The 13,054-nt window shown below is 34.9% G+C and overlaps 2 protein-coding genes across 3 annotated transcripts in view; one reads left to right on the plus strand and one right to left on the minus strand.

Annotated features, from left to right (window-relative positions):
- Window positions 1–13,054, minus strand: part of LOC137488123 (uncharacterized) — a 590,350-nt gene that overhangs the window by 549,387 nt on the left and 27,909 nt on the right. The window lies entirely within an intron of this gene.
- Window positions 1–13,054, plus strand: part of fut8a (fucosyltransferase 8a (alpha (1,6) fucosyltransferase)) — a 187,294-nt gene that overhangs the window by 157,855 nt on the left and 16,385 nt on the right. For both annotated transcript variants that reach the window (XM_073927596.1, NM_001361235.1), the window contains 1 exon segment: window positions 9,745–9,982. In XM_073927596.1, coding sequence (XP_073783697.1) covers window positions 9,745–9,982 — 238 coding nt within the window.

Raw genomic sequence — 13,054 nt, forward strand, 5'->3', positions numbered from 1 at the left:
AGATTGGTCAGACAGACAGCAGTCAACAGGTACAAACAGAAGCATTAAGGCAATCCAGAAGTGTAGTCAGAAACAGGCCAGTGGTCAGTACAGGCAGCAAAACAACATTAACAAGAAAACAAGACAAGGGGTCAAAGAACACAGTAAGACATGGCAAGACAAGAAAACAAGGCTCTGCAATGTGTGTGTCAACATAAGCAGTCTAAATAGTCTATGTAATCAGTCTTATATCAGCTTCCTGCTGTGTGTATGGAATCAACAGTGATTCCAGAACAGGCGTGTGTAAGGTGCACAACGGGATATGTAGTTCATAAAGTGACAGAAATGTAGTTTGGGTGAAGGTGCATGTTTATACCAGCAATCTGCAAGCCTGGGTCCCTGGTGATCATGACAAGCACAAAATTGATAACTTTAGCTTCTGAAGTGAAGTGAAGCGAAGCAAAGTGAAGTGAAGTGAGCTTTTGTCAAGTATGGTATAACCCACACATTTTGACCGAGAAGTAAAAGCACAAACACACAGCATACACTCGGGCAGCTATTGCTTCCAGCACCCGGGGAGAAATTAGGGGTTAGGTGCTTTGCTCAGGGGCACCTCAGCTGGGTATCGAAGATGGAAAGAGTTTTTTCTTCACTCGCCCTATCTTCAATTCCTGCTGGGACTGGGAATCAAACAAGCATAACGCATTGGTAACACCGTTCATTGTTTGTTCATGTTAGTAAAAATATAAACTATAAAGTTACATGACCTGTATTGCACATAAGTGTTACCCGTATGTAGGCCCAGACAAAATCTGCTCTGATTTTGAGAGTGTCATATCTAAAAACTTAATATATGGGAAAAAAAAAACTTTTTAATTTTTTTATTTAATGTAAAAAATAATATACTGTTTGAAATACAACCTGAAATTAAACAGAATTTTAAGACATTTAAAGACCAGATGTCCAGATTACCAGATGTCATATTGGACATACAAGAATAACGTTTTTTGCTTTAATATCAATGTTTGTACTGTGCAATTCCTCACAGTAAAACACATTTTCCTGGATTGTCCAGTTTTTAATGATTCCAGAAGGCTTTTTTATGAAATAAACATTTTTAGCAAAGTGACAAAGGGAGGAAATATTTTTTAATTTTTATTATATATCAGATTTAAAAATCTTATTTAATTTATCTATTTATTGGTATGTTGATGTTTTATTGTATATTTATTATTGAAAAGTTCTTGCCATAAAAATAGCCTTGGTTACTGACATGTAATGTATTTTTTATTTAATGTTTACAATGCAAATCAGATTAGATCCACTTATTTGGTAAACAAAGCAAGTCTCTCATATAATATATCAACTAAAAGGAGGAAAATATTACTTTACAAACTGTACTGTAGATAAATTATAAGAACACTTTAATTTTTGTCTATAATTATACTGCAATCCTTTTTTTTAAAAAACTGCATAAATATAAAGGGGGGCTAAAAATCTGTAGATTTCTGTGCACGTAGATTCCATGTGGACCTACCATTATATGAAATTGTGAATAAGTTGGTGTGTGGAAGTGACAAACGAACAAGTTATGGTAACACTTCAGTTTAGGTGACAATTCATGCTATTAACTAATGGCTTATTACCTGCCCAATATTAATATATTAACTGCTCATTAGTAGTTATAAAGTATGAAATTATTCTGCATCTCTAATCCTACCCAAACCTAAACCCAACTTCTATCTTACTAACTATTAATAAACAGCTAATTAGTAGTTTATTAAGCTAGTAGCATTACCATTGTGAAGGATAGTAGCATCTGTGTGCAAGTCCAATATGAACTAAGGATAGCTGATGTTGTACTGCAGCTTCTTTTGTTTAAAGTTAACTGTGTAGTTACTAGTGCAGTGAAAATCTGTTTACTAATTGTAAACACACATGAACACATTAGTGCATTGAATGACTTTACGTTTTTGTAAGCTAAACTAGGTTTTTTTGTACTAAACATTGTATCAGTTGATGAAATATGCCTATTTTCTGTAAATTTAAGCAGTCCCATAAAACTTTCGTATTTCCGTTGTATTCCTTGGCCACAACTGCTGGTATTTTTCTGTAAATTTAACAGATTTTTTTTAACAGTGTAAATAAATTAAAGCTAAATTATAAATGGTGTGTTGATTGAACTAAACAACATTACATTACCTTTATGTAGCTAATTTAAGTTTACTCAAATAAATATTCTTTCTTTAAGGAAACTTAACTCGGTTACAAGGAACCTGTTGACATAAAAAAACTTAATTAAAGCCAACATATCATTTTTTGAGTGTAGTTAATAGTTTGTTAAAACTGTGAATTCTGACCTAAAGTGAAGTGTTACCAAAAAACAAAATAGTTCACAACCTGTCATGATCACCAGCGATCCAGCCTGTGCAGATAAACGCACAGCATTGCATAGAACTACAAATCTACCATTAAATGGATATAAGATCCAGTCATGCACCACTCACACACCTGACCTAGATCCCCATGATTGCAGAAGCTACTGATGTACTGATTACTTGGATTATTTATACAGCACACACACGCTTGAGTGCTGAGTCTTCTGTAATGTGAAGTGACACTGACAACAGGGGTGCGGATCCAGACGCAGGTTTATTTAGCAGAATGGTCAGGCTAGCAATGGTCAACACAGGGGCAAACAGATTTATACAGGCAATCCAGAGTCGTGGTCATAAACAGGCAAATGGTCAAAAGGCAGGCAGCACACAGGGTAAAACAAACAAAACAAAGCAAGGTTCAAAAAACACGGAGGGCAAGGCAAGGAAAACAAGTTGTAATGTTCACTAACAGATAAACAAGACCCAACAATGAAGTGTGTGTATTTAAAGTCTATGTAATCAGTTCATAAGAATGTAATCTGTCAGGATTAGGAAGTTGTGTGTGTGTGGTGCATGACTGGATCTTGTAGTTCATAAATGGCGGATTTGTAGTCCATTAGTGATCTGCAGTCGCTAGATTGCTGATAGTCATAACACAACCAATTGGTTGCTGTATTTACCTTTGAAAGGAATGACACTATCTGTAAGCTATATAAACTATACAAACAACAGTATGTGATACTCTTTCAAGATCAAATATTAAGATTTACAATTATAACACGGCTCTTAGATATCTTATTTAGCTAAATGACACAGCTTTCATCCCTTACCGCCCCTGTTTTTCTTCAGCACATTTTGTTTGTTTTCAGAATTAAATGCGACATCTGTTTTGAATAAATTGCACAGCTGAATAAGATCAAACACACACACAAGCACCCATCCTCCTCCCCTTATATCTATGAGAGGGGGGATTATATTTCAGTTGGCGGGACAGCGGTATATTGTCCCTCTCTCTGAGATGGGACGGGGCGGTTGTTTTGCGCTGACTCTACACTGGAGACTGAACTGACATTCAGCTGCAACACAATGCAGTGCCGTGCACACAAGCACGCAGACTGTAATCAGCAGAGCTCAGCCTGATTCTGACTGTTAAACCCACAGCCTGAGCGTCTCCTGCAGAAAGACTTTAAACCGCTATCACACACTGCCAAAGTTACAGTTGGAATGTCAACAGCACACTGTGGCTTTTGTTACTTGATGCATTTACCTGATCATTTAGATGACTGCATATTTTGGATGAAGTTACGAAATATGAATAAACAGGTCTCTAATGCCAAATGCAAATAAAAAAAAATGTAGCTATATTTTTTTTAATTAATAGGCTTTTACTATCATTTGCTTTTAACCTGAAGGTCATGCGCACAGTTATACTCTATGGAATTTAGGTCCACACACTAATAGACACAGTATTTGGTAAAAAGTGGTCAAATAAATTGCAAAAATGGACATTCTTTGTCCATTGAACAAATTATACAAGTTGACATAAAATATATGACTTAGATCACGGTAAATATGAGTTTATATGCTATTGGAATACATATGGTTTGTGCCAAAAACACTTGTTCTTATGGGACATTATTGTCATTAGGAATGCATCGAATTTTTGTCTGATTTGGGCTACTTTAGAGCAAGTTTGTTTACAGAAATAATGAAGAGTAATAATTATTTTGGTTTCACTTTATATTAGGTGTCCTTAACTACTATGTACTTATATCAAAAAAATAAATACAATGTACTTATTGTGTTTATAATGTATTTGAGAACACTTGTGGTGCTTTTGAGTTTTGGGATAGGGGTTGGGTTATGGACAGGTTTGGTGGCATGGGTATGTTTAAGGGTGGGTTAAGGTGTAAGGGATGGTCAACAGTGTATTTACAAATGTAATTACAAAAGTTAACTTCAAATGTAGTTACATACATGTATTTAATCAAGCATAAGTACACAGTAAATACATGTATTTACACAATAAGTACATTGTAACAAACTATAAATTCCTGTGTAGGTACATATTAGTTAAGGCCACAATATAAAGAGGGACCATTATTTTAAACAACATTTGGACTATTCCTTCATTTTAGTAAACAACCACACCACAAATTTATTATAAAATGATGAAAAATATTTGTGTTTAGAGCTGTATACAGTTGAAGTCAGAATTATTAGCACCCTTTTGAATTGCTTTTTCTTTTTTTAACAATTTCTTAAATGATGTTTAATAGAGCAAGGAAATTTTTACAGTATGTCTGATAATGTTTTTTCTTCTGGAGAAAGTCTTTTTTGTTTTATTTCGGCTAGAATAAAAGCAGTTGTATTTTTTTTTAACCATTTTAAGGACAAAATCATTAGCCCCTTTAAGCTGTATATTTTTCAGATAGTCTACAGAACAAACCATCATTATACAATAACTTGCCTACAATTACTTGTTTACAGAAATAATGAAGATTAATAATAATTTCAAACAACATTTTGACTGTTCTTTTATTTCAGTAAATAAACTTTGCTTCTTATTTAAAGTTACTTTTAGGCAATATATAGAAACAAGCAAATATTTTACGAGAAAGCATGGTTTTCTCTACGTCTTGTGAACTCTTACAGTGTCAGTTCTCTAAATCTGCCGGTCTCAGAATGTTAAATGACTTTTTTTCTCGCATGGACTGATTGAAGTTATGCATTCATAATGGTATGAACTGTTATAGGGGTGGTCTAAAGGATGTAGATTATTTTAATAATTAATCTTGTTATTTAAAATACAGATCAGAGTGAACATTTTTTCAGTTTTAAAGGGCTGACCCCCCCAATCACCCCATTATTTATACAGGCTTTTTAAGATTTTATAAATCTCAATTACCAAAAATTGCCACTGGTTTTGTGGTCCAGGGTCACAGATACAGTATATTCTATACATAAAAGACTGCAAAATGGTTTCCACATAAAAATTAAGCAGCACAACAAGTTTCAACATTGATAATAACAATAAGAAATGTTCCTTGAACACCAATCAGCATATTAGATTCATGTGAAACTGAAAATGTCATGACTGCTTTAAAAGTCAGTGTTTCACCACAGTAATATTATTAAAATGTATTCAAAAAGAAAAATAAACATCCTTTTGGAATTTATTAATTGCTTAATATGATTGCTGAATTTCAACTGCAGTTTAGACAGTGCAGTACTGGCACACTGTAGATCAAATAAATATGGAGGCTTCAAAAACATCAGTTATTTGTTCCATCACTGTAGTGTTTAAGCTTATATTCATATTTTATCATATTAAATTTTAAAGCTACAGCAAAAGTCTCAAATGCCATCAAGTGTGAATCACTGACATATTGCCAGTTTTGATTAAAATAATGGTGAAGCTGTATAAAAATCTAGTATAATCTGGGTTAAATTAAACATATTTCTAGTTAAATGTCGACAATATAGACACTGATGTCTTATTAGACAAAAGTTGGGAAAGACTTCTCTCTGTTATAACCTGCTCATTGGGCCCAAGGGGAAAGTTCTGTGCTACTAGTACTTCGTTAACTTTGGCTAATAGCTTTTTGTCAGCGCTCTCCATCAGAGAGACAGTTAGAGCCGTAATGAGAGCCGGAGTGTGATTAAAGTGATGGAGTGTATTTTACTCCATGTGTGTGAGAGACAGACAGGTTGATAACAGAGAAGCTGTGTCTCTTATGAGGAATGACAGTCTTCTGTCTGTCTCACAACACCGCTGTCATCCATCTCTTATCTCCGTCGCTGCTTTTATTCTCTTCACTCCAGTCGTTCTCTCTATTGTCTCAGGACGAGAGAAACAGCGATAGATGGAGAGACCTTTTTTTTCCACCCTGTTTGTTTCATCTTGTCATTCAGACATTATATTCTTCTGGCGTCAGGGACAGATTCATCATTTCCTCCAGCACATACTAAAAATATTTTCACGCAAGTGATGAGTGGAGAGTTTCAGCAACCTTGACAAATCTGGCTCTCTGTGTTTATTCTTGCTGGTGGTCTTGAAAGATGTTTAATAAAAAATTCTTGAAATGATCGGTACAAAACACTCATGAAACATGTCAGTCTAGGCAAATGAAAAGTTCTTGTTATGTTCAAATTCTGGGTACTATTTATGTTACAATTCATTCATTGATTCATCCATTTTCTTTTTGGCTTAGTCCCTTTATTATTTCAAAGTAACCACAGCGAAATGAACCACCAACTTATCCAGTATATGTTTTTACGCATCCGATAACCAGCTGCAAACTATCTCTGGGAAACACCCATACACACTTATTAACACACGTACACTACGGACAATTTAGCCTATCCAATTCACCTGTACCATATGTCTTTGGACTTGTGGGGGAAACCGGAGCACCCGGAGGAAACCCACACGAACACGGGGAGAGCATGCAAGCTCCACACAGAAATGCCAACTGACCCAGCCGAGGCTCGTACCAGCGACCTTCTTGCTGTGATGCGATCATGCTACCCATTGTGCCACTGTGATGCCCATGTTACAATTGGACCCTACTTAAATTTAATACAGTTCACCAAAAAAAACACCATAAAGAGTAAGAAATAAAGTAAAAAATAATCATGATTTTCCATTTTAAATTATTGCTTTTTAATTATTTGACCTAAATTCTTTAAAATAAAATAAAAAATGTTAAAATCTTTTTTATATATTTCCCAAATGATGTTTAACAGAGCAATGCATTTTTCACAACAGATACTCATATAATATCTTTTCTTCTAGAGAAAGTCTTATTTATTTTAGTTCAGCTAGAATCAAAGCAGTGAAAAAAAAATCTTTTTTAAAAAAGTTTTAAGGGTAATATTATTAGTCCACTTAAGCATTTTTTTCAATTGTCTACGGAACAAACTGATTTGCCTAATTACCATAAACCTTAAACTACGCCATCAAAATAAATGTTTGGATTGCTTTTCTTAGCTTCTAATGTCGTTTATTAACACACTCAATGCATCAATGCAAAACACATCCCATAATTTCTAAAATATCAGCCTCTACCAAATAGTTGATATGTCATATAGTGTATGGTAAAAGTAGCAAAATTAATATATATACTATGAAAAAATCTGAAAATTCAAAGTATAAGACCAATTTATTTAACAAACCATTCAAAATAAAACTATTTGAATACTAAATCTTTTTAATTTTTGAAGTATGCCATAGAATATTTTAGATTCTCATTTAACATGCTTTCGTGTATTTATTTTTTTTATTTTTTACAATTAAAACCAAAATCAAGGGTAGTTGTGCAACAGGATTGTCCGTTTGATTATTTTGTAAACCAACAAGGCTGTCATAAAACAGTCATTCTTTAAATGACTTTAACATTCATTATTTAAAACAGTCAAAACATGGTCAACCATTTGGTAGAGCGGGCAATAAAAGAGCTAACTTGTCTAATTAAATTAGTTTTAATTGTGTCTAATTTAAATGTCACTTTAAGCTGAATACTAGTGTCTTGAAAAATGTCTAATATTATGTTCTGTCATCATTGCAAAGATAAAAGAAACCAGTTATTTAGAATTATTAAAACTATTATGTTTAGAAATGTGTTTAAAAAAATCTACTTCCCGTTAGACAAAAATTGGAAAAAATATCAAAAGAATGTATTAAAATTTGAATTAATATTAATTAGGTTAAATTTAATGAAATTTAAGGATTAAAATTCATGTAATCATTTTTATGTTTAAGTCATTTAAAACAGAACGTCTGTGTTGGTTTGTAAAGCTCAAGCACTAGAACATGACACTAACAGTTAGAAATTTTAATTGGTAAGCCTAAATAAATAATATCAAATAAATAGACATACACAGTATAAGCAGTTTAAACATTAAATTGGCAAGTATAAATAAATATAAGTGCAGTGTGCATTTTTTATTTATTTTTTTGTTTACAACTTATTAAATCTTTTGTATTTTATATAAGTCTGTGCTGTTGCTATAAACCATGGGTTCCCAAAGCACGCAACCCCCAAAATAACAATTTCAGTGTCCCGGAAACCCACTATCCTTAGAGGTGTTTATAAACATACAAACTTTGCACACAATGATGCACACACACCAATAGGTCTATATAAACACAAGCATATTGACAACACAAAAAGTGCAACAGTCTAACAATCGTTTTATTAATTAATTTAATATTAACCTCATCTAATGAGACTGGTGGGCAATGTTTACTGCACAAGTTTATTTTTGGTTTAATTTTGGATTCATCCTCTATGTTCAGTAGTGTAAGATTTAAAAAAAAAATGTTTAGGGTTAGGGTTTTAATGTATGTGAGTGTTGTAAAGGTTTCATAGTTTACCATAGTGCCATAAAATCAAACTGCTGCAACTGACTCTATTAATATTAAATATTACAATTTACACAATCAAAGGAAAAAAAAGATTGAAAGGCTGATGGCTTTTTATTAGCATGTTTTTTTGTTTATGTAATGTCCAAGTCACACTAGAGTTTGAGCTTGCAAAATTCTGTTGTACGACCCTGTGAATATGGCCGGGATTGAACAAGATGATTAGACATTTAAAAAAGCGAGCGAATGGTCCATATTTTAAATTCCTGGCCAGAGAGGTCATGTTTTGATCTTCGATTGGTCTCACACAATCATGTGATGCAATTTTGCCGGTCAGAGTTCACCAAACTTGAACTTTCTAATGCAGCGAACTGCGAAACTTTTAAAATAAGATTGCATTTCCATTCTGCCGCATTTACGTGCATATGAATGAAAGTATATGGGAAGAAAGGTCTGCAGCTTAACTTGTAGTTCTGTAGATTATGGATAAAATATGGTAATTCTAATAGTTTAATACATTATTATTATTTTTTTTTTTAAATCACCAAGTAACCTGCCTACATTGTCCTGTCACCCCCACTTTGGGAACCACTATTATAAACAATGAACAAATTGACCTGTGAACATCATTATCATAATCACATTTTCCACAACACTGGAGAATGTTGACACTTTATAGGCATGTTCGTGAACCTAAATGAGAAATTCTCACAAGACTTAAAACCAAAATACATACTTAAGTAAATAAACAAACTATCAGATACATATGCTAGGTTAACCAGTGTTTCCGATTACCCCCATTTTGTTTCTTTTCAAATTACTCACAACATATTATTAAGGGCTAGCAGATCAAGAAACTTATGCCACAATAAAATGTTGTATAGGACAGTATTGTACTTCTCTTCTACTGTAATACACTGTAGTTTAATACTTTTAAGGTACTCTAGAAGGTAGTCTTCAATGTATGTGTAGAAAGCTCTTCACACTTCTCTGTCTCTCTGTACTGATCTGTATCCACAGAACCCTCAGGACTGCAGCAAGGCTCGTAAGCTGGTGTGTAACATCAATAAAGGTTGTGGTTACGGCTGCCAGCTGCATCATGTGGTCTACTGCTTCATGATTGCCTATGGCACGCAGCGGACGCTCATACTGGAGTCGCAGAACTGGCGCTATGCCACCGGAGGATGGGAGACCGTCTTTAAACCTGTCAGCGACACTTGCACTGACCGCACAGGGGCCTCCACTGGACACTGGTCTGGTCAGTAACAAAAGTCTTCACTTAAATGAGGATGGAAAAAAAATCACCTACACCTATAAATAGTATGAGTGAAATGATTAAGAGTAAGCTTGTGTGGCCTGTAAAATATTGAGGAAAACACAGTAAATAGATTATGGGAAGATCAGTGTTTATTTATACATTTTTTATCTGTTTACATTGTATTGTTTACCTTATATTCACATTCAGATTATTTGAATTATCTGCCATTTAGCTCATCTTTAAAAATGTGAATCACTTAATGCTAATGTAACCTAGTTAAAATGAATATCCTTTTTTCATATTGTGTGTTTTTGTTGTGTACCGTTCATACAAGCTGTGCATATTGTGATGTGCAAATTTATTAACGTGCTAATTTATTTAGTGTTATCAACACAACACAGGCTCATTGTGAATATGTACCCCCGTATACATTTCTGGAGAGCACAGATTTTGTAGCCAGAGCTACATATGGCTGCATTTAGTCTTTAAAACAAACGCTGTCGGGCGGCATGACGCTACCAGTGGCTTCTGTTTCTTTTCGCGCTTACCTCTATGTGGACAGCTTTTCTGCAGCAAACTGGACTAGAGGCTGCTGCTGCTGAAGAGCTACAGTACAAGAAAACGTTCGGCACATAAACAGTGGTTTGCAGACATCCTTGTATTGCACTAACTAGCTTAACGTTATTTTACCAGGTGTTTCATCGTCTTCATGTGTTGTTGTACTCTCGCTGCCAGTTTTAACGAAAAATGTAATTCACTTTTTTTAATTCTAGCCTTTTCAGCACCACCTTTGACCTTTTTGTTGTCCATTTTTCATTTTTCACGTATCTCTTAACAAATGATTTTGCTGATGAGCAAGGTGCTGCTGTTGGGGAGTCGAATGATAATTCCGTCATCATTAACTTGCTGGCTGCATTCTGCTCATGGGGCTGCGAGAACTTAAATAAAAAGAGTGGAGCTACGGTAAAATAAAGAACGAAAAGAGTGAGGCTATGGTTAAATAAGTAAATACATAAATTAATGAAAAAAAAGAGCGACTGCTGAGAATGCAGGCAGCTAGGGCCACTGTCCTTTGAGGCCAAAAAAAGGGACCGGACCACCGGAATTCTCCCAGTCCTCCCGATTAGCTAATCCGGGCCTTTGCGCTGCGTATGCAACATCTATAAGTCATTTAAAACAATTAACTGCAAACTGAAATAAATATAATCTGATTATAGGTTTCATGAGATTATTTTTTGTGATTATTTTGCGTTTAAATTAGGAATTGTGCAGGATTGCAAAAATCTGAGACATTACCCCCTTTCACACATACAGAACTTTCCGAAAATTACCGGCAATTTTTTGGAAAGGTGTGTATGTGTGAACAGGCCCTTTTTGAAAATACAGGTAAATTCGTTCTGGCTATTTTCCGGAAACAGAAGTCGTAAGATTACAGGTAATTTGCCGGAAAGCTGCGCTGTGTGAATGCAGAAGGAAGATTGCCGGAAATAGCGCATGCATGTCTAGAACGTGCTGACGTGAGACGCCTGCCTGCTTTAGCCAATCAGAACAGTGAGAAGCATTTACGTCTGCGCGGTTTATGAGAATAAAAGCCTTTGAATATTTTACCAGACACATTTAGCTGCTAGATGTTAGTCAGATAACGTTTAAATGTTCATCTTAATGCCAACTGTGTAAATAATTATCGATAAGATGCTTATGATAAGCTGTTGTTTGTTTACCTTCAAGCTTTGCGTGTGCCCGTGAAACAGCCCGTGAGCGCCAGCACACACATATTTCATGTACATCTCGACATGCAAGGTGTTTCTCTATAAGTTTTCATCGGAGTTGTTCACAATACTGATCATCCACAGAGTTTGTAATTTAGTCAGATGTTTACAAATACAAGCGCAGCCGTTAACAGGTCATTTCTGATTAATGATGTCAGAATTTAACAGTATTTTGGAATGGATGTGTGAATGCTCTTTTCTGGAAAAGTTCCATAACGTCCTCGCCTGTGTGAGCAGCGCTTTTTTTAATTTACCGGTAAAAACGTTCCGGTAATGTTCCAGATATTTACTGGTATCAGTGTGTGAAAGGGGCTTTTGTTGATTTTGGGTTGGATTCAAAGATCGCAGAATCGTGAAACACTTGGGGCTCTGCTGTATATGGTGTCATGGCTTTGCAATCAAAAAAATGTTGTTGAAATAAAAGTCAATAGGGCAAAAACATGAAAATAATGAAAGGTTGTAAATTTGAGCAGTAAATAAGGATTTAAATAACTTAAATATGCTTAATCTGTTTTAAGATTATGAATAGCTCTTTTTATTTTATATACTCAAACGTTTTCCCATTTTTTATTCTCAACACATGTTGTCATATCACTTATTAATAATGCAGTGTGCTCATTTATTTATTTATTTTTCACAAATGCGACTCAATTCAAGAACATTCAATCAACAACGGACCATTTTGAAATGTTAATTAGGGAAACACACTAATGGCCATTTCGCTAATGGTCATTTAATACACACTGGCCCTGTTTAAGAGTCTGTCTAATAGGCTGAATCGAGCGTTCAGGGGAAACTCTCTACAGCTGGAGTGAACCTGCTGTGCTCTTAAAAGGCAAAGTGAAGGGGAAGGAGAGACTGTCTATAAAACATGAAAGAAATGACCTCAAAACAAAGCAGCACTTTCCCATCACTCTTTCCTCCCAGAGGACACAATCACTTTTAGTTTGCCCTTAAGCCTGAGAGTTTCTGCGCTTCGTGGCCCTGTGAGATTGACAGAAATGGAGAATGAGCAAGAGAATGATATTAAACATGCTATTCCAACTCATTACTTTACATTCATGCGCTTGGCAGGCACTTTTATCCAAAGCGACTTGCAATGTATCTAAGATGGAGCTCAAAGTTGGCTCTTTTTTTCCCTAAGGATTCAAACCCATGACCTTGCTGATGCCGTCAGTTTTCACCAATTAACATCTTGGCTTCTCGTAATGTACGCACATACTGCCTGTGTCTAATTTAAATCAGGCTATTTCCAGCGCATCTTTCGAGAGAGGTTCCTCAATAACGTACATAGCATAACCCA

This window comes from Danio rerio, chromosome 17 (assembly GCF_049306965.1).
Source record: "Danio rerio strain Tuebingen ecotype United States chromosome 17, GRCz12tu, whole genome shotgun sequence".
NCBI classification, from domain to species: domain Eukaryota; kingdom Metazoa; phylum Chordata; class Actinopteri; order Cypriniformes; family Danionidae; genus Danio; species Danio rerio.